Source organism: Peromyscus leucopus, chromosome 6 (genome assembly GCF_004664715.2).
Source record: "Peromyscus leucopus breed LL Stock chromosome 6, UCI_PerLeu_2.1, whole genome shotgun sequence".
In the NCBI taxonomy this organism is placed as follows: domain Eukaryota; kingdom Metazoa; phylum Chordata; class Mammalia; order Rodentia; family Cricetidae; genus Peromyscus; species Peromyscus leucopus.
Genome location: NC_051068.1, coordinates 269,046 through 291,861, shown reverse-complemented (window position 1 = coordinate 291,861; position 22,816 = coordinate 269,046). Strand labels below are relative to the sequence as shown.

Genomic DNA, 22,816 nt, shown 5'->3' with positions numbered 1-22,816 from the left:
CACTGGACCAACGAATGTAGATCAACAAAGGACAGGCAGGGTAATCCTTTGCCTCAGCCTTCGGGAAACTACCAGAGGGGCCTCGGGCAGGCCCCCCATTGCAAATCCAGTTCAAACCTTTCCTGCAGCCATAGAGGAAATGCCTGCTCTGGAGAGCGATTAAATAACCAAATGCCTATTGGAATAAATCATGCTGGTCAGGATGATGAAACAGAGAGAATAGAAAATTCAGGAGAAAACATAAAGAAAATTTTTTGGCAAACTTTTATTAATGAACAAAGACCAAAATTAACGATAAAAATAAATGGCGTTTTGTTGTCTGGTCTGGTAGACACAGATGCGGACATTACCATAATTGCACCAGAATTTTGGCATCCAACTTGGCCTCTTCAGGAGGTAAACGTTCAACTGTTAGGAATTGGGACATTATCTCAGGTGAAACAGAGTGCAAGATGGCTCGAATGTATAGGTCCAGAAGGACAGAGAGGAAAATTAAAACCATATGTGGCTAACATAACTATGAACCTGTGGGGTCGAGACTTGTTGCAACAATGGAATACTCAGATTAACATCCCTCCAATCTCAGAAACAAATCATAAACTAACACATGTTACTGAGAGAAATATTAGAAGATATTATTCTAATGAGTGGTCACCAGCCATCCATATTATACAAGAACAGGGCACAATAACTGGTGATCTTCCAAAGACACCAACAGCTCTACCTTTAAAATGGTTAACAGACAAGCCTGTATGGGTCCAACAATGGCCTTTAACAACAGAGAAACTCCAGGCTTTAGAAGAGCTGGTAGAAGAACAGTTAAATGCTCATCATATTGAAGAATCAACCAGCCCTTGGAATTCTCCTGTATTTGTTATTAAAAAGAAATCTGGTAAATGGAGAATGGTAACAGACCTTAGAGCAATTAATAAAGTAATTCAGCCAATGGGCTCTCTACAATCTGGAATGCCTTTGCCTACTCTGTTACCAAAAGGATGGCCTCTCATAGTTATTGATTTAAAAGACTGTTTCTTTTCAATACCCTTACAAGAAAAAGACAAAGAAAGATTTACTTTTACAGTGCCTACTGAAATGTGATTTTATTTGTATGTTAATAAATAAAGTTGCCTGGGGGTCAGAGCTAATAACAAGCCATAGCAGAAGCTGGGCAGTGGTGGTGCATGCCCTTAATCCCAGCTCTTGGGAGGCAGAGCTAAGCAGGTCGCTGTGTGTTCAAGGATACAGCCAGCATGGAGATACACGCCTTTAATCTCAATACCAACCACAGAAGACCTGGAGGTCTGTACAGACAGGCAGTGACGAGATCATGTGGTTGGGTTTACAACCAATGAGAAGGCAGAATAGAAAGTCTATAAAAAAGACAAACAGACAGGAAGTAGCTGGCTTGCTGAGAAGGACAGAAGCGACAGTGAAGGGTAAGGTTTTTAGCTCTTAGCTATTGCTCTGACCTCTTGGGCTTTCACCTTTGCATTGGCTCTGTGTTTCTTATTTAATAAGACAGTTACACCTACACCTCCCAAAAGTAATGCCTTTTAATTTATGATAAATATATCACCTGAAATAATTAACTGTGAAAGGTGCATTATTAAATTCAAATTAGAACATGTTTTCATCCCTGGACTTGGTTGGGTTTTCATTACACCAAAGAAAGTTGTACCACTCCATCAAACACTGACTCCATACTGAACAACAAACTAACCTGCTCACTTTGAATGACCTGGCAAATACAAGGTTTACAAAAAACATGTGCACAATGTGTTATCACAGGAACTGTTAATGAATCCAGGCAAACTGCGCATTCTTCATCTGAACCAGAGCTCAGAATTAACTTCATCTTCTTTATTAATGCCTTTCTCAGTTCTTCAGGTGTATTATTTCCTAGAAAAAAAAAAAAAGAGGCTCAAAAATTAATTGCAAAACGAACTTTGTAATGTAACTAGAATAGTTTATCTTCCATAAGGAACTTTGCTTAGTTATCTTTCATCTTTATTCTGGCACCTGCAAAACATACCATAAATTTGGAATTCAAGAAAAACTCAGAAGATGCCATCTCACTTGATACACATCACATAATATCTGCCACAATAGCAGCATATGAGAAAGAACTAGTGTGAACGTTCTTCTGGAAATTATGCAAAGACATCATACTTCCACTTCATTCATAAAAAAATTCTTGGAGTCAGAAAGATTGCTCAGCAGGTAAGGATACCTGCCCCATGCTTGACAACATGACCCACATGGAATGGAAAGAACTGACTCTTGCAAGTTGTCCTTTGACTTCCACAAATGCATGCATGCATATACATATACAAATACATAAAGGTGCTAATTTTTAAAAATCTTAACTAGTTGAGTGATGGTGGTGTACGCCTTTAATCCCAGCACTTGGGAGCCAGAGGCAGGTGGATCTCAATGAGTTTGAGGCCAGCCTGGTCTACAAAGTGAGTTCCAGGACAGCCAGTATTGTTACTCAGAAAAATCCTGTCTCAATTAAAAAAAACAAAAACAAAATTTTGTTTTTGTTTGTTTTTTGTTTTTCTTTTTTTTTTTTTTTTTTTTTTTGGTTTTTCGAGACAGGGTTTCTCTGTGTAGCTTTGCGCTGTTCGTGGAACTCACTTGGTAGCCCAGGCTGGCCTCGAACTCACAGAGATCCCCTGCCTCTGCCTCCCGAGTGCTGGGATTAAAGGCGTGCGCCGCCGCCGCCACCACCACCCGGCTCTGTTTTTTGTTTTTCGAGAAGGGCTTCTCTGTGTAGCTTTGCGCCTTTCCTGGAACTTACTTGGTAGTCCAGGCTGGCTTCAAACTCACAGAGATCCACCTAGCTCTGCCTCCCGAGTGCTGGAATTAAAGGCGTGTGCCACCACCACCCGGCAACAAAAAAATCTTAACTAAAGTAAGGCATAAATAGCAAAGTTACAGACCAAATTCAAGTCATATAAAAATATGTCCTTCTGATTGAACTATTTAGCAAATATAATGTTATAAACCAATCACATTTCCTTACCGGAAAGACCACTTGAAGACATTCCATTTGTAAGAAGATGAGTATGACAACAAATCTGCCGCAATCTAAGCAGAAGACCCAAAACATCTGCATAGTGTGCAAGAACAGTCCCTTCAGTAAAATACCTAGAGATAAAATGTCAAACTATCAACATCTCTAAACAAGAATAAAAACAAAAGCTACCTCATCTTTAATAAAACCAAGAAAAAACATCAGCTAGGAAAATGTAAATAAGCACTACATTCCTCAGCTGGTTCTTCAAAATAAGAGGCACAATGAAAGGGAAATTAGTGTCTCTCATGAGAAAACAGAAATAGGGTATATGCATGGTGACCTGAATTTTCTAGTCCAATTTATACACACACACACACACACACACACACACACACACACACACACGGTGGGGGGTGAGGGGAGGTTGTGGCACAATACTCAATTTTATAAGCAATTATAATGCTTGATGTGTTGTATAAACATCAATAAAACCTAGAAGAATTCACATGTGACTCCTATGAATAAGAAAACTGTGTATTTCTTCATGGCCTTGGACATAGCTAGGACCTTTATATGAATCTGGACAAACAGCTAGGCCAGAAAGAACTCAAGATAGTCAAATATTGAATAACCAACATAGAGAAAACAAAGGTAGTGAAAGAAAACTCACTAGAAAAAAATAAAAATTATGACTGTGAGCACTGCTGCAATTTAACATCACTCAAGAAAACAACTCTCACCAAAGAATAAGAGTTCATGGCAAAGATAAAGAGACTTTACAAGATGCAGCATATCAACACAAGAGATCCAAGACAAACCTGAGTATAACAAAGAAAAGGAAATCACCTGAGAAAGGAAGAGTCACACTATGTCTTAGTTACGGTTTCTATTGCTGTGAAGAGACACCATATGTAGCTGGAATTTTCCTGTATCCTACCCAGCCCTGCAGCCAGTCAGACTCAAATAAACATACATAGGGTTATATTAATTACAAACTGTGGCTCATATGGCCTATGGCTCAAGCTTCTTGCTAGCTAGCTCTTAACTAAACTCAGCCCATTTCTATTAATCTATATGTTGCCCCATGTTCCATGGCTTTATCTGTGTGCCATTACATGCTGCTCCCTGGTCAGTGGGATGGTGTCTCCTCCGCCTCTGCCTTTCTTCTTCCTGTCTCTCTGCTGGATTCCCCGCCTGCCTCTAGGCTGCCTTGTCATAGGCCAAACAGCTTTATTTATCAACTAGTCAAAGCAACACATATTCACAGCATACAGAAAGAAATCCCACAGCAACCATGGCCATGGCAACTCTTATAAAGAAAAACATTTCATTGGGGCTGGCTTACAGTTCAAAGGTTTAGTCCATTGTTATGGCAAATAGCATGGTGGCAGGAAAGCAGACAGAGAGAGGTAGCTGAGAGTTCTACATGCAGATCAGCAGACAGCAGGAAGAGAGTGCCACACTGGGCCTGGCTTGAGCATCTGAGACCTCAATACCCACCTCCACAGTGACACACTTCCTCCAGCAAGGCCACATCTACTCAAACGGGGCCTCACCTCCTAATAGTGCCACTCCCACTGAGCCTATGGGGCCATTTTTATTCAAATTATGACACACTAAAACCACTGACAAAGCCATATGAAAGGAAATGGGACTGAGAAAACAAAAATTAGTTATAAAGGATTATAAAAAAATCAATACCAATAAAAAGCAGATAAAAGACATGTAAAAGACACAACCCCCCCCCAAAAAAAAGAACAAAAAAAGTACATTTTCTTTTTAAAAAAGCGTAAGGGAGGGATACATACACAGAATCCAAAGATTTAAATGGTGCTATTGTTTGGCTGGAACTTCCAGCTCATTTCTGCAAAAGCACCATTCCTCTCTCTCCAAACCCCTCCCTTACAGAGAATCTCCAACAAAGAAAAACTGCCAAAAAGCCCAGTTCTGCATTCTTGGAGGCTATGGAAGCTCATCCCCTGAAGCTGCCAGTGGCCCAAGTTCCCATTTATATAATTGGGCATAAACCCAGCCTGTGGCAGACACGTCATCACCACTCACCTACAGGGTACATAAGCGCCCTGCTTTAGTTTAGCCATGTGACTTTCTCCTGCCCCTTCTCCCACCTCGATCTCTGGTGGCTGGAGGACTCTCTCAGGAGTTGTTTTGCTCAAAATAAACCTGTTCTTTTACTTTTTCAATTTGGTTTGATCTGGATTACTGCTTCGTCAGAGAAACCTATTATGGGGTACAGAAAATCTATTATCTTCATGTAGGAAACCTGGGAAGAGTTGAACCTTCATGCAGGTGTGCGGGCGCCATGGGCCCTGGCCCCCGACTGTGAGTGGCTGCGGCCTTGCTTGCTGACCTTGATCAGATGTCCTCCCTATTCAGATTCCCTGCCGGTATCCACCCTTCTGAATGCTTAAGGGAAGTTCCTTGTTTGTGTATCCTGCATTTTGGGCGTTAACTACTTAGATGCAAGAATGTAGAACATTGGGTCTGGAATGTAGATCATTGATAGCGAACTTCTGCCCTCCGGGGGTTCTTCCATTTGTGCTGTAAGCCTGTATTTAAGGTTTCTTCCCTCTTTCAATAAACGGCATTCGACATCCAATCGTGACGAATGACTCGCTGTCTCTTGTCTCTATTTTTAATCCACAGCCCTTTGCTCGGACATGGACTCAGATTTTATTACAACAGCATGTCTCAGTACAAATCACTGGCCACAATTGGCAAACTTGATTTCCAAATTCTCAAAAATTGTTAACTGTGACTGCTACAAACAAGTGAGTCTCAAACACTTTATACCTAAATTTGCTCTGTTACACTTCCAGAGTCCCTTACCTCTAAATCTCTACTTCTTTGCTCCCAAAAATCTTTTATTCCTATGATTTCTTTGCATACTTCTCTATGTCTTAAAATTATACTGCAAATTCTTATTTCAGGACTTGTAAGTTGCTCATCTGGCAAGGTTTAAAATCTATATAATTTATAACAAAGTCTATTTCCTTCAGAAAGTTTTGTTTGTCTCATTGTTAGAAAAGTTCTGTTTCATATGTATGTATGGATCTGTGCCTGTATGTTTTCTTGTGGACATGGGAGCCACACAGAATTACTTCAGGTTCAGCTGGGTATGTAAATGTATGTGGTCACTGCATGCTTGCTTCTGATTGGTCTTGCCTGCCTGAGTTTACATGTCCTGTGTATCTTTGTGATAGCTCAGCTTTTACTATTGCAACTAGATATCTGGGCTCAGAATCTGCCTCTGGACTTTCTGGCCACTGAATCTGTTGTAATGAGAGATTCATATGTCATTTGGGAATAAATAATATGAAAGTTATTTTATGATGTTCTACCTTATTAAAAAAACAGGTAAGGGAATTGGGTATGGTTAAAAATCTGTAATAAAATGTTAACTTAGAACTTGTAACTCCAAATTAAAACTGTTCTGGGAAACAACATGTAATTTGCCACCATCTTAGTAAGTACAGCAATGTGGGCAGTTGGCATTTTAACTAGGGTTGGAAAAGGGGGAGTACATGTGACTTCGCTGCCATCTTGATTAGTGACCACATGCAGTGAGCCTACCAAGGAGTCAACAGGTCTCCAAGATACTTTGGATTAAGATGGATTTTTGTATGATTTCTGTCCTGTCCTGAAAACAAGGTTTATGAAAGACAAGATTTAAAACAAGGCTAGTTTAAGGAGTTAATAAAGCTACACCTCCATGTATTCATGTACAGGGATGTATCTTGCTGGCAGACAGATTTTGTAACATAAGAGTAATCCACTTGGTATTTATCTTAGAGACACTAAATTCTTTACACTGTTGAGACTTGGTTTTGCCTTCTATAAATTATGGTTGTGCTCTATGTCTTAATTCTTGAAATAAGAACTTGAGACCACAACTAAACACCAGAGAGTGATGTATTCCTATCTTATGATGCAGTACGATGGTGGCCTAAGCAGTCTGGAAAGGGTCTCTCCTTACCTAAGTTTTAATCAGGCTAACAAAGACTGATTTAGGAATCTATTTCTAACCTCCTTGGTTTTACTAACATTGTTAAGCTGTAGCTAGTCTGGTAAATTAAATCATAAAGAAAACTGTTGTGTTCTATAATGGTGTACTATAAAAGGATCAGAAAAGATCCCCGTCTCTTTGTGGACTGTGTTTATGAGTTAAAAGTCTTATCTTGATATTAGAAGAGCTTCAATTCATAAATTGTTATTTCTTAAGGCTAAATTTAACAGGGATAAAGCTATAAAATCCTAATCTTATAAGACATACAAGTTAACCTTCAGTCAATTCATAAAGGATCAACTTCTTTGAGATGTTCAGAATTAGCTTATATATATGTTCTCAAAGTTAAGCCTAAAACAAGTAACTAAAACAAATAACATTTGTCTAGTTTAGATATATCTTGCAGATAATGATCCTCAAACACGCCAAAGATCTGAGAATATGGCATTTAAAATGTTTATTAAAAAAGCTTTTCATAATAGAGACATGCCAGATCCTGGTAGCACCCTTATCTCCTCCAAAGAAGGATGGGAGCAGAACTTCCACTTGGAGCTTATAAATATAGCAAATCCAGTCACACAGCAGAAAAAAAAAAAAAAAAAAAAAAAAAAAAAAAAAAACTGCCTTTCACTTCAGCTGCTGTCAGGACCCTCTCCAGACTGTGGACAAGTAGAGCACTGGGGAATTGATTGGCCCACTTTGCCAAAACAATGTAGGCCAGTCTGCTCAAGTTCCTACTCCACAGGTAAGTCTGTCAGATCTTCTGGGCTAGGCATCTGAAGACTAATACTGCCCTAGGACCTCTGTTCCCAATCATCATGGAGGAACCTGGTGTAGCTGTCTAGGTAGCCAGTAAGTCCCTGTCATTTTAATAGATTGGGAAGCTGTTTCACTTCTGCTTACTCAGGTGAAATTTATCCTTCTCAGATCTGATGGTGTTTGATGACTAGGCTACTGATAGCTTCACCAGTTTAACAGCTCTCTTTCTGACCCCCAAGGCTACAACTATGTTGGTAATTCATTAGTTTATTAGTTCATTTTCTTGCTAAAAAAAGCAGACAAGTTTGCCTTGTTCACAGGCTTCATAGTAAAGGATAAACATGTTTCAGATGTAACATTACACTAAAGGAACACAAAAAATGATTTAAGATATATAAATGCAAGTTGTAAAGGCATAAGTAAATGGTATAAGGTGTGAGAAGATGTTTCAGGCTTCTGTCCCCTTTCTATACTATTATTACCCTGGAATTTCAGAGATTCATAGTTTTAGCTATGAATTGATAAGTGAAGTTATGATAAACTGATAGAGCATGGACTATTTACTGTAGAGGTATTTCCTCCACCTTGGGCTATAGGGCCAGAAGAAGGTGTTACTTCTTGCCTGTTAAAAGGAAAAGCCCCTTCTCCCTGCTGCCTGCTTCCTGGTCTGATCAAACTGCCAGGTGAATTCACTCCATGTCAGAACAGAGGACGACTTCAGCTGTTGTGTATTCATGAGTGTATTTCCTCAACTTATATCTTAATAAATCCCTGTTACCCAATAAATAGACTCACCTGGATTGATCTTAACAAGTGGTGCCTATGTGAAAAAAAGACCCCACACTCCCTGTGGCTCCTGCCCAACAGCCTCTGCAGCAGTGGCAGCAGGTTTGGTCAGAGGCTGTGCTCACTGCAATCCTGCCTCGATAACACCCCCTTCCCCAGTCGCTTGGTCCTAACCACATGGATCTGAGCACCACTCGCCCCCACTGGGGCTACTCATGTGACCAAACCCTAACACATGTGGGCAGCTGCTGGTGAGTTTCTCTGCCAAGCGCAGCCCCCTGTATGCAGCCCAAATACCCCAGGAAATGCCTGACCCCTGCTCAAATGACCACTGCATACAGTAGCTGCATACAGTGGCTCATGCAGCAGTGGTTCTAGTAACCACTGCCAGAAGCATGCACATTCTGCAGCAGATAGAGCACCGTGTCAGAGAAAGGTGACTGTGCTAGGTGTCTTCCTAGTTCTGTGCTTGTAGTGACTGGATCCATTACAGCCCCCCACCAGGTTAGAGATTACCAGCAGACTGTTCCTTTACTTTTAAAACTGTTCCTTTACTTTTAAAACTGTTCAGTGTAGCCTACTAAAAGAAATATTAGGAGATTCTGTCTCATATGGGAAGAGCCGACTGGTGTGCAACAGAAGAAAACCAATAATCTAAGGACCATTGTTATCAAGATTCTATTTCTCTCCATGCTTATTTTTGATTTCTCGGAATCCTTCCTCACATGTCATGTCATCTTAAGATTCAAACTTTCCATTTTGATGTTAATAATGTTCAAGTTTTCCACAGTGAAAATAAGTCTTCTCAATAGCAATGTCTGAAGTCTCCACAAGGAAGATGGGGCCCCACAACAATGACTAATCGGTCCAGAAAGATGACATTATACCTAAGAACATTATCCTGGTAATTCTTCAGGACAGTTCCAGGATGAGATGTTCTATCGTACTTCTACCCAGAATCTCAGACAATCTTACCCATTATTCTGAGACTGGCTGCAGACTCTACGGCTTGTCCTACTGAGACCCAACGATCTAAGCTTTCTTACAGGACCCCACAGAGATACCATCAACCCCTAAACAACAGAAAGCAATTCTAAGAAAACGACACCCCTCTCCCAAAGGTTTCTGTGGTGCTTTTATTTGTGTACCCCAATAAAGCTTATCTGGAGATAAGAGGGAAAAGCCAGCCACTATATTAAACATAGAAGTCAGGCAATGGTAGGACATGCCTTTAATTCTAGCATTTGGGAGGAAGAGAATCATCCAGATCTCTGTGAGTTCAAGAACCAGGTGTGGTGGCACATGCCTTTAATTCCCAGAACTAGTTAACTATAGAGATCTGGAGGTCTGTACGGACAGACAGGAAGTGATAAAGCTGGACCTTGGAGAGAGGAAGTGAGATGCAGGGCACAGAGAGGATATAGGTGTGAGTACACAGGAAGTAGCTCTTTTTGGCTGAGGATTTCCTAGCAGTAAGAACGTGGCTGGCTTTTTTCTGCTTATCTGATCTCTCAGTCTTTACCCCAATATCTGGCTCTGAGTTTTTTAATAATAAGACTGTTTAGCAATTCATCTTACATCTGGCGCCCCAACATTTGTGGCATGAATTCATGAGAAAGCCACTTGCCTGTGGCCTTACAGGCCCTGGCTCACACCTAAGCTGCATGCGGCCAGAGTCTCCATCCCCTGTGGGTCAGAGTCGCTAACCAGCTGGATCCAGATGGCTGGAGCTTTCACTTCTCTCCCACTGTATTGTAGGCTCTCTCTGGATCCCCATCTCAGGCTGATACCCTGTACTAAGTAGCTGTCTTGAAACCTGCTTGGGCTTCTATTGTTCTACCCAGAGGAGTCAGCCTCATATCTGAATCGTCATTTTTGCCAAACTTGCTGAGTCACTTAAGATACCTTAAAGGGAGAAATTAGTTAAAGGAGAAATTTTTCCCATATTAAAAAAAGGGAGACATTTTGGTATCTGTACTTGATAAAACAAAGCAGAGAACTTCAGACCCACACAGAAGAATTTAAAGGTGAACCAGTCTCAGCATTGCATTATATGGTGACAAAGAAACAGCCTAAGGTTTTCAAGCAGTCAACCTTAATCTAGCCAGTAACCTTACAGTAAATGCCAAATGTTCAAGGCTGTGTAAGAACTAACTGGACTCCTGTGGAAATGTTAGATTTGAGGAAATACTAGATTTTAGAAGCTATTCTCATATGGTATGCATTCTACATTTGTAAAGCAGATGTTAAACTCTTAGTCAACTTGTAATAAAACTATCCCTCAAGACTAGAAAGATTTGATTAGAGCTGTCCTAGAGGCTGGTCCCCAGTTAAAATGGAGGACCTAGTGGAAAGAAAAGTCTAAGACTATAGAACAATGAGGCTAGAGGTATTGAAATTTTCCAAAATCAACTTCTTGGAGAAGGCAATTATGCTGATACACAAAGACAATCTTTGTATGATGACCACACCATAATTTTATGCCAAATGGAAGACATGAATGCTTGGGACAGAATTGAAGAAATAGGAAAGAAAACTGAGTCATTTACAAAAGTTATACAGGGCCCAAAAGAAACCTTCACCGATTTCTTACAAAGGCTGTCCTCAGCAGTAAATAGAATAATACCAAATTCAGAGGCTAGAGAGATAATAATTAAATCTCTGGATTTTGAAAATGCTAATGAACAATGCAAAAGGGTACTTAGTCCACTAAAGGCAAGAACAGCACCCTTGCAGGACTGGATCCGAGATACAATTAATATTGAATCTCATGACCATGATGATATGTGGATGGGAGAGGTGATTCCAAGAAGTTTGAAGAAAAATAAAAATGTCAGATACTTTAATTGCGGTAAACAAGGTCACCTAAAAAGGGACTGTAAACAGGGTATTCCTAGAAACAATGGCAACAGAATGCCCCTCCCTTCTGGATTATGCAGAAGGTGTGGCAAAGGCAAACACTGGACTAAGGATTGTAGATCAACAAGGGACAGACAAGGTAATTCTTTTTCTTTGCCACTGGAAAACTCCCTGAAGGGCCTTTCGCAGCACCCCAGGGTAAATTCAGTTCAGTCCTTTCCTGCCATCATAGAAGAAAAATCAGAGCAATTAAATAACCTAAGACATATTATAAAAAACCATTATTGCTTGGGTGATAGAACAGCTATAGGAGAGAGAAAACCAAAAATTCAGGAGAAACAATAAAGTGAATATTTTGGCAAACTTCTATGAATGAGGAAAGACCAAAATTTAAAATACAAATGAATAATGTTCTCATTGAAAGTCTTGTAAACACAACTGTGGGCATAACAAAAATTGCACCAGAATCTTGGCATCCAAATTGGTCTCTTCAGGAAGTAAATGTTCAGCTGTTAGAGACTGGAACATTATCCCAAATGAAACAGAATGAAAGATGGGTCAAATATATAGGGCCAGAAGGACAGAGAGGAAAATTAAAGCCATGCATGGCTAATATAACTAGGAATCTATGGGGCTGTTATTTTAATAAATCAATGGAATGCCCAGATTAACATTCCTCCAACCTCAGAAACTAACATATGTTTCTGAGAAAAATATTCGAAAGTGATATAAAGAACAGCCACCGACCATCTAGATTGTAAAAGAACAGGTAACAAGAGCTGTTGATCTTTCAAAGACACCAACAGCTCTACCTTTAAAATGGTTAACAGACAAGCCTATATGGGTTCAGCAATGGCCTTTAACAACAGAGAAACTACAGGCCTTAGAAGAGCTGGTACAAGAACAGTTAAATGCTCAGCTCCTGTATTTGTTATTTAAAAAAAAAATCTGGTAATTGGAGAATGGTAACAGATCTAAGAGCAATTAACAAAGTAATTCAGCCAATGGGCTCTCTACAATCTGGAATTTCTTTGCCTCCTCTGTTTCCTAAAGGGTTGCTTCTTATAGTTATCAATTTAAAAGACTGTTTCTTCTCAATACCCTTACAAGAAAACAACAGAGAAAAATTTGCCTTCACAGCAGCTACTTATAATAAATAATTCTCAGCCAGTCAAGAGCTATCAATGGAAGGTTCACCCACAGGGAATGTTAAATAGCACAACCCTGGGCCAATATTTTGTATAACAGCAGTTGGAAGTAATATGTAAACAATTTCTCAAATCTATAATTTATCGTTACATGGATGATATTTTACTAGGTAATTCAAATGTAGATACTTTAGAAAGAATATTTGAAGAAGTAAAGAAAATTTTGCCTTGTTGGAGATTACAAATTACTCCTAAAAAGAAACAAAGAGGAGATTCTATTAATTATTTAGGATATAAAATAGGTTTACAAGAAATTAGACCCCAAAAGGTGTAAATTAGGAGAGATTGATTATGGAATCTTAATGACTTTCAAAGATTATTCAGAGACACTTCCCATCTATGGACTGATATTGAGGTAAAAAATGATGAACTGAGTTATTTGTTCAAAACCTTAGAGGGTGACAAGGACTTAAATAGTCCAAAAGAATTAACAGCTGAAGCTGATAGATAATTGGATTTGGTAGAAAAGAAAATACAGGATGCACATGTGGACTGTGTAGATCTAAAGCTTGATTGAATTTTGGTTATTTTACTCTCTAAGCATTCTCCTACAGGAAATTTAATGCAAAGAGAGATATTATATTGGAATGGATATTTCTACCAAATCAACGGAGTAAAAAATTAAAAACTTATGTGGAAAAGATCTCTGACTTGATTTTAAAAGGAAAACTGAGACTTCATCAATTAGCAGGAATAGACCCAGCAGAAATTGTAGTATCTTTAACTAATGATGAAATTGGCAAGTTATGGGCAGAAAGTGAACCGTGGCAAAGAACCTGCAGCATTTTTTTGGGGGAGAGATTAACAACAAACATCCCAAAAGTGATGGAATTAAATATAAAAAGAGCTAACTGGATCCTGCTTCACACTGTATGGGAAACACCCATATATGGAGGCCCTACACTTTATACAGATGCAAACAGTCAAGGAAAGGCAGGTTACAAATCATAAAACTTAAGTGGTTCAAAGTCCTTATAATTCAGTCCAAAATAGGAATTATATGCTATTCTGATGGTATTAATGGATTTTTCAGAACCTTTCAACATAGTTATTGACACTCTATGATAAAAGAGTGGTCTTACATACAGCAGAATTTATCCCTGATGAGTCAGAATTAACTTCACCATTTATTCAATTACAAGATATAATCAGAAATAGGAATTATCCCTTATATATAACTCCTATATGGGTCTGCCAGGACCTGTAGCACAAAATAATGATGAGATCGCTAAGCTATTGATAGGAAATGTGCTGGAGGCCTCAGAATTTCAAAAACATCATGTCAACAGTAAGGGTTTAAAAAAGGATTTTTCCATAACCTGGCAACAAGCCAAATAAATTATAAGAAAATGTCCTACTTGTTCTTTTTACAGTCAAACTCTACTACCAGCAGGATGTAACCCAAAGGTATGTTTTCAATGTCAAGCAGAAATACATTTTAGATAGACAGGTCATCTTCAAATACTTTAGAGATCTGCAGAATATGTCATTTTAAGATGTTTTAATAGCATAGATTTTTTTTCCTTTTTTTTTTTTAATGACTATGAGACATGTCTGCTCCTGGTAGCACCAATCTACTTCAGAGAAGATGATGGCCACTGAAGAAACTCCATATGGAGTATACTTTCTTTGTGGCAAAAGTTAGCCACTGGGCAAGAAAATGCCCTTGTCTCAACTGCTGACGGTATGCTGTCCAAACTGGACAAGCAGGACAAAAAAGAAAGGACTGCTGATTCTTTCCAAGACAAGGTAGGGAAGCTCTTTAGAAAATCCTGCTTCACAGATGAGTCTGTCAGATATGCTAAGACTGTAGGTTGAAGAATGGATGCCCCAATGTAGCAGAGGAACCTTGGGTAACTTCTCCAGGAAGCTAGCTGTTGCTGTCATAATTCGAATTCTTTGGAAGTTGCTTATTTGCAACTTCCTGTTTAACTAGGTAATATTATTTCCTTCTCAGGTCTCTGAGGGAGTTGAAGATTAGATAGTTATAGTTGTAGTTTTCTTGTTAACAATTTCAGAAAAGAAACTCACTAAGAGGTGTCAAGTGTATAAGTTTGAAAGACATCAAAAGATAGTTTTTGGTTGTTAATATAAGTTATGATAGAAAGTGAATTAGGTACATTTTGGACTCACCAAATAGGATAGACAATGGAATATTTTCACTGAATTTGTCATATGCAAATGGACTAGGCATTGTTGATATATTTTTGCCTATATATATAGTATACAGTTATTGTACTCATTGTATATAGTTTTTTCTTATATTAATTATATTTTTTTATTTTAGACACAAAAAAGGGAAATGTGGCAATATTTTATTTGTGCACCCTAATAAAGCTTATTTGTAGATCAGAGGATAAAGCCAGCCACTATGTTAAGCATAGAAGTCGGGCAATGGTAGAACATGCCTTTAATCCTAGCATTTGGGAGGAAGAGATTCATCCGGATCTCTATGAGTTTAAGGCCACACTGAAAACAGAGCCAGGTGTGGTGGCACATGCCTTTCATTATCAGAACTAGTTAACCATAGAGATCTGGAGGTCTGTATAGACAGACAGGAAGTGATAGAGCTGGGCAGAAAGAGGAAGTGATGAAGCTGGATAGAAAGAGGAAGTGAGATGTCAGGGCACAGAAAGGATATAACTGTGAGTACACAGGAAGTAGCTCTTTTTGGCTGAGGATTTCCTAGCAGTAAGAACATGGCTGGCTTTTTTCTGCTTATCTGATCTCTCAGTTTTAACCAAATATCTGGCTCCAGGTTTTTTAATTAATAAGACCATGTAAGATTCATGTTACACATTTTATTTTTCTCAGAGTTGTGGATGGATGGTTATAGGGTTGGGGGTGGAAAAATAAAATCTTGACTCAGTATTCTCCTTGGAAAGAAGAGGGGGAATGGATAGGTATACTAGTAATTTGTGCTGACATAGATTCTTGTATATTTGATACAAATGTAAACTATTCTTATATTCCTATTTAAGATAACTTGTATATTTATACAAATACAAAAGTATATTTGTTGTATTGTACATATATTTCTACTCCTGTTTGAAATATTTGGGATATCGATACACATTAAGGATACTGTTGCCACATTGCATATTGCATTATATATTTCTATATCTGTTTAAGATATTTTGTGTATTATCAAAATTTTGAGGTCATTGTCCTTATTTATATGGACATCTGCTTAGAGACTGTTTACCTTGTTAATGTGAAGCCTTAGATCTTAGGTTATTTAGATAGAGAAGACTTACAGATTTATAGTCACCCATGCTTGTTATTTGCATAGTTATGTTAGTTAGGTTCTCCAGATTTACCGAAACAAATGTCAGATGGATCTTCAAACACATCATAGACCTAGAGAATATGGCATTTAAATGTTCTGATAACTTAGATCTGTAGATGTGAGACACATTGCTCTTGGTAGCACAGATCTGATCCCAAAAGAATGTTGGGCTTCTAAGACATTTCTATTTGGAAATTTGTCGTCTTCTTGGCAAAAAATGGCCTGCTGGGCAAAGAATTGTTCTTGCCTCAACTGCTGACTGTATGAATGCTGTCCTTTCTGGATGAGTGGGACACAAGGAAAAGTGACTACAAAACTCTGCCAAGACAAGGTAAGATGGTATTTCAAAATTACTGTTTCTGAAAATGGTCTGTCAGTTATTCTAGGCCTATAGCCAAATTGGATGCCCCAACGATGCTGAGAAACTTTAGGTGACTGTCCAGGCAGCCAGCTGTCTCTATTCTCACAAGATTTTTGAAAATTGTTTCCATTTTCTGTTTTCTCAGGTATTATTATGTCCATTCTCAGATATTTGATGGAGTTGAAGAATAGATAGTTATAGTTACAATCTTCTCATATCTTAGCTAGGACATATTAAGTACTAGAGATAGAATCTTCAGTATAGGACAGATATTGAAGTAACCTTGGTAATTTGCCACTCACCTATGTCTGGACATTTAGCATGTGTTTCTTGTTTGATGTTACTCTTTTTGGTTGTAGTACCATTTTTGTTTATGTTATTACTCTTTGTTTTTCCTGGGTAATACTTGACAATCATTCTTATTGTATATAATTTGCATTAAGTTTAGAACCTTCTTTTTTAGACAAAAAGGGGAAATGTAGTGGTATTTGCCCTGCCCATGACCGTGGGCTATAGGGCCCGAAGGAGGCGGTGCTTCTTGCCATTGTATGTGACCTCTTAAAAGGGAGAAAGGTCACGAGCCCCTTCTCCCTGCTGCCTGCTTCCTGGTGTGATGAAACTCTGAGGCAGATTCATTCCCAGTCAGAACAGAGGACTTCAGCAGTTTACTTGGTTCTGTATTCATAAGTGTATTTCCTCAATTTATATCTTAATAAATCCCTATTACCCATTAAATAGACTCACATGGATTGATTTTAACAATTTACTATTCAGTCATAAGCTTAAGATCTTAAATTTCCTTTGGTTATCTTCTAAGTATAGACTTAAAGTTGTGTTTCACTGGGCTAAAACATCTATCAGGCTCTCTAGACATAGAAGAATATTCATGCCTTTTAACCCAAAGTCATAGCCTTTGCTAAGACACCAAGGTGTAAATGTGTTCTAGATGTTTTATAGAAACCTGCATGTTCCTGGGGAAAGAGTGCTGCTACTGTATCAAGGAATCTGGCCTGGTGGAAAACTCATATCGAGTCACTCCACAAATTGTCTGAAGAACTTTGTAAATACAACTAGAGCACATCTCCATTCCATTCTTTCTGGCAGTCTTCAATTTTCCCATGGCTAGCCCTGTTCATAGGGCCAGTAATGATAATCTATTTTTTTTTTTTTTTTCTCCTAGCAACTTGCTTTCTCCACTTCCTCCAGGAATAGAATCGTGAGGTCTCCAGGATGGCAGTTAACAACATGCTTCTTCACCTATAACTTTCACTGAGCGTGAGCCCACTGACACCCTCTACCCCTCTCCATGTTGTCCCATGCCAACAGGAAGTAGCCAGATAACACATCATCTGGGTTCCTAAGGGCTCAGATAGCTTTGCCCCTATATTTCTGCCTGCTGCAGCACACACAGCCTCAACTTGGGCTGCCTCTATTCCCTGCTTTTCCTTGATGGATATCCCATTGTCCAGGTATCCAACATCCTGGGACTTCCATCATTGTAACTCGGGCCTTCACAGTGGTCTCTCAGGCCTCGTTGTGAAGAATCTAATCCCTCTACATGCTGTTTTTACCTCAGTGACTTTCTAATACCTTGGCACAACACTTCATTAGGCCTTCACTCTTGTATCATTCTTTGCTGGATCATTAGTACCTTGACAACACTGCCAAATTCTGTTGCCCGCATGAGAAGTAGTTTAGCCTCACTGCACTGGCCTCTGGGTGCCTCCAAGGACAACAGAGAAACACTTGCCTAGGTGTTCTCACTATGGCCTGTGGGAACACTCAGTGGCATTCTGAGTTCGGAACCTCTCTTTTCAACTGAATTTGACTTTCATTAAGGCAGAGTACTGGATAGGTGGGATCCTGCCCTCAGGGTACCTTTCCAGTTGTTCCAATGCAGACAAAGAGGTTCTTCTATAATGAGGTTACATTGATTTAATCCCATTTAATTATACATGCTTTACTCAACATATGCCTTGCCTAAAACTTTTAAATTGCTTATGGCTTTTTATTTCACCAAATTATACAATTCTAAATATTGTTCTGCCCATTTGTTGCTCTTTTTCACTGCAGACCTAGATAACAGCAGTGAACTATTCTATCCTGAAACTTCCTTAGCCAAATAAATTAATTAATTACCTTTTAATTCCATTACCTTCTCAGGATAGGAGGAAAATGTTGCCAGATTCTTGGCCAGAATATAACACAAATAGCCTTTAGCCCAGTGTGGTGGTTAATCTCAACTGTTAACATGATAAAATCTAGAATCACTTAGGAATCAAGCCTCTGGGCATGTCTATGAGAGAGTACACAGATCAGGCTAAGTGTGGGGAAGATAAGCTCAGTGTGGGTAGACACTGTTCCCTAGGCTGGGATCCTGAACAGTATTTAAAAAGAAAGAAAATAGAGTGCAAACACTTGTTACTCTGCTTCCTAGCTGTAGATGCAATGAGACAAGTTGCCCAGAGTGATGCCACTGTGGCTTCCTCTGTAGTGGTAGACAATAACCTCAAACTGTGAGCAAAGTAAACCTCCTTTCCCTTAAGTGGTGTTGTTACTACTGCAACAGGAAAAAAAAAAAAATACCAAGTGACCAACATAGTGCTTGTTCCCCTCTGAAATTTCATAAACTGAGCCTCCACTGTTCTCAGCATTCTTGTTTAAATTCCCACCAGAATGGCTAGCTCATTACACTCTGCTTAGAACATTCTAGCTTTTCTAGCCCGAAGTTTCAAACTCTTTCACAACTTTCTCACAAATTAAAGACTTAGAAGCCACTTGATCAGGTTTATCAAAGCAACAATCTGACTTCTAGGCACCAATTTTCAGTATTAATTTCTTTTCTTAATCCTTTGCCCAAATACTTGAGAAGAAACTAAGGAATGTAATCAGTGCACTGTGAGGCAAGGGTATCTACAGAGGAAGTTGGTAAGAAGTTGAAGTAAAAATTTGAATTTGCAACTCTGTGTAGTATTACAAACATGGGTAATACATCACCATGACTTGCAACAATATGTAGAAATCTAGGAATAGGAAATGATGACAAAAAAAATTAGGAATCAGAAAGTGAATGAATAATTCTAGCAAAAGCATTATCAGCTGTCAACTGCCCACAGGGATCAGAAAAAGACAATGATAAAAGGAGACTGTAAAGTGGAGATTCTTCATAACAGAGGTACTTTATTGAGGTAGGCACAAAGCAGATTTAATAAGAGAGATAAAGGGAAAAAAATGGAGATTTCCAAGTTCCAAATCCTGGCAGTGCTAAGTGAAATTTCTTCTCAAACTATTTCAAGCAAAATTACTAAGTACCTAACATTCATATATACTGGGCTACAAATAGATTAAAATGAGTTTACATTTAGAATAAAATGAAGTAGGCAGTTTAAAAATATAAGTCTTATGGGGCATGAGGAACGCAGAGGGAAGGAATCAGGAAATACTAAAGTTGTTTCTATAGGCTAGTAAGGGAAGACTTCACTGAAAAGTTGATACATATATAGACAAAAAAACCAAGATGTGGTTCAGGAGTATGTCAAACAGAAAACAAGTATAAAACCAAGTTGGGAGCATGCCCCTGCCCTGTGTGTGTCTACTCCCATGACACTCAGAAATGAAGTAAGCAAGTTCCTCTGACCACTGACCAAAATCAATATTGTAAATAAGCTTTAATTTTTTACAAGCCCAAGAAATTACTTATGTGATAAATTATACTTTCATTTCATTCATCAACTATTTTTTAAAAAGAAAAATTTAAAGCATAAGCCACAGAAGAAAAGTAATTTTCAATATATTTCATACTTAATGGCTAAAATGTCTAAAAACTGTAATTCAGCTAACAAGAGGCTAAGAAAGGAAAATCCAAAAATTAAACATAGCATTCTGTTTCCATACCTTCCAATGGTAGCTTTGCCTTCATTTTTAACAGACTGATAAATCTTTCTCTCTTCTTCTGAAAGTGTAATGTGCTGAATAAATACTTTCCTTTCTGGTAACTCCAAAACAGGTTTCCCTTTAATTTTGCTTGTCTTTGTTCTTCGAAGTGTGATATTTTTAATTAAGGACTGTAAACGCCTACTCAAAGTAAAACAAGCAATTAGATAACTCTTTATTTCTAAATCAGGTGAGCAGAAAGGAAAAAAAAGCAGGAATTTATTGATTTGTAACTTTAGTAAATTAAATGGTTTTTAAAAAATCCTTTATTTAGGCTTTTATAATCATAAGAATATTATATAAATAAAAATTATTACAAAAAAAATGAAATTGTGCCTCAGCACAATGCTTATCATCTTTTACTATGTACTTACTTTTCCAAAGCTTTTCTAGTTTTGTTGTTATCATTGACACTTTTATTCCTCAACTACTTTCTTATCAATTATAGCCCTCAATACACAATATTTGCATTCTTACTAAGCAGCTATTGAGTTTAAGGTATTTTATTACATAGAGTGCAGATAGGAGGAAGATCCTATCTTCTGTACTCCAAAGTCATCCTCTTCTTGAGTTAAAAAAAAATCCCATCTAAAATAATATGAAAAGGTATGAAAATCAAATCAACTTTTTACAAATTAATTAACTGAAAAATAAAAACATAATAATAATTATAATAATAAAATGCACAATTTTTAACTTAGACTAAATACAGCATAAACAGGAATTGTGTGACCAGTTTTGACAGCTGACATAACAGTTTACATTTTCAATCACTTTCACTTTAACTCTCAGTCAGAAAATACATTTGACTGTATCTACCCATAACAAATAAATATTCAATACATATAAATCATATATCTTCACTTGGAGAATGTACTGTGGTATTTTTCATATTCTCTATTACATCTGTTTCTTTTTCCATGCTGACTGCCACCTTTATAATGATTCTATGACCTACCATTGAGTCCCAAATCCTGTTTAGACAATTACTGCTTAGAACCACAGCAGTCAAGTATGTGGCAAAATACCTATCAATGTTTTCATTCCTTTCTTACCTTTTTAGCAATACCCACCCAAATCAACCATATGAAATGTTCATTAAAACTTGAGATCACTGTACACTATGCAGTGTATATACCACACCAAATGCCTCTATAAAAGAACTGTAAGTTATCAAAATATAATGCATGTAGATGTAATTCTAAATGGTCTTATTAAATAAGAAACACAGAGCCAAATAAAGAGTTAAAAGCCCAGAGATCAGAGCAGTAGTGAAGAGCTAAGACCACCTTATCTTACCACTCGCTGTCGTCCTTCCCGAGAGAGAGACCTTCTTCCTGTGTCCTGTCTTTTTATTGCCTTTCTGTTTTGCCTTCTCATTGGTTCTAAACCCAACCACATGACTTCCTCTTCACTGCCTGTCTATACAGACCTCCAGATCTCTATGGTTCCTACTGAGATTAAAGGTTCTGGTCATGCTTGGCTGTGTCCTTGAACACACATAGACTCTGCCTGCCATGTGATCAGATTAAGGGCGTGTGCTACCACCACCAGACAGAAGTCTACATTGAAACTCTTTTGCAAAGCACATGTGACCATGAAGATGAACTCTATAGCTTAATGGATTGCTCTTAGCTCTGATCCCCAGGCAATTTTATTAACATACAAATAAAATCACATTTCAGCACAAATAAAATATCACCATAAATGCATAGTGAATCACCAAAGGATATAGCTTTTCCTATCATTGTTGAACCTGTTTGTGATAGCTTTGGGGTAACAGCCACATACAATGACCATAAAGCTCTGCCTTTCCTTTCAGTTTTGCTAAAATGGGGAAAAAGTGCACAAACAGAAACCTTTATCCCCAGACACAAGATACTACGTTTTAAGAGCCAGTGGCACTGACAATTGTGTGCTTTGGAGACTAAAGTTAAGAGATAAGTGAAAATGGTGATGGAAGTGGCAATTAGTTGCAGTAACTATCGCTAATATATCAGCTATCATAAACTTACTTACCTAAGTCCTCCCTCATCTCCCATTGTAACAGGACGCTGTATTGTTCTATGCCACCATTCTCTATCAATAAATGGTTTAAGTTTTAAAAAGGACAGAAGAGACCACAAGTCCTTTAAAGAATTCTGGATAGGAGTACCTAAAAAAAACAGAGAAGGAAACCATTATAACTCTACAAAGTTAAACTGATTTTGTGGTGCTAGGGATCACACATGCTAGGCAAGAACTGAGTTATAGCTCGTTAGCCAGAATATTCACCTGGCCCAATGAGACAAACAATAGTTGAATTAGACAATGTACTAGGTACACACTGACTCAGATCCTCATACACTTAAACATGGCAAATGTTTAAACACTGAGCTATCTCCTCAGTCTTGCTATTAGTGTGTGTGGGTTCCTGCAAGCACCACAGGCCAGCAGGAAAACAACCAGGGTGAGGTAAGAATAAAACTTGGGTAAGACTTAGCCAGTGCTGGGTCAAAACTTCTGGAGTTGTGACACCAGGTGATTATAGACATATTTAAATACACTGTAATTTTAGAAAAGTTTCCTGGTAACAACC

General features: G+C 38.2%; 1 protein-coding gene across 5 annotated transcripts in view; it reads right to left on the bottom strand.

Annotated features, from left to right (window-relative positions):
• The window catches only part of Hltf (helicase like transcription factor), a 93,320-nt gene that overhangs the window by 17,254 nt on the left and 53,250 nt on the right, over positions 1-22,816 (bottom strand). For 4 of the 5 annotated variants that reach the window (XM_037206497.1, XM_037206499.1, XM_037206498.1 and 1 more), the window contains 5 exons: positions 22,258-22,393; positions 20,749-20,826; positions 20,200-20,379; positions 3,026-3,150; positions 1,721-1,899 (listed from right to left, as the gene is read on the bottom strand). In XM_037206497.1, the coding sequence (XP_037062392.1) occupies positions 1,721-1,899; positions 3,026-3,150; positions 20,200-20,379; positions 20,749-20,826; positions 22,258-22,393 (698 nt within the window). The remainder of the gene's footprint in view (positions 1-1,720; positions 1,900-3,025; positions 3,151-20,199; positions 20,380-20,748; positions 20,827-22,257; positions 22,394-22,816) is intronic. The other variant, XM_028860906.2, reaches the window with a different exon arrangement.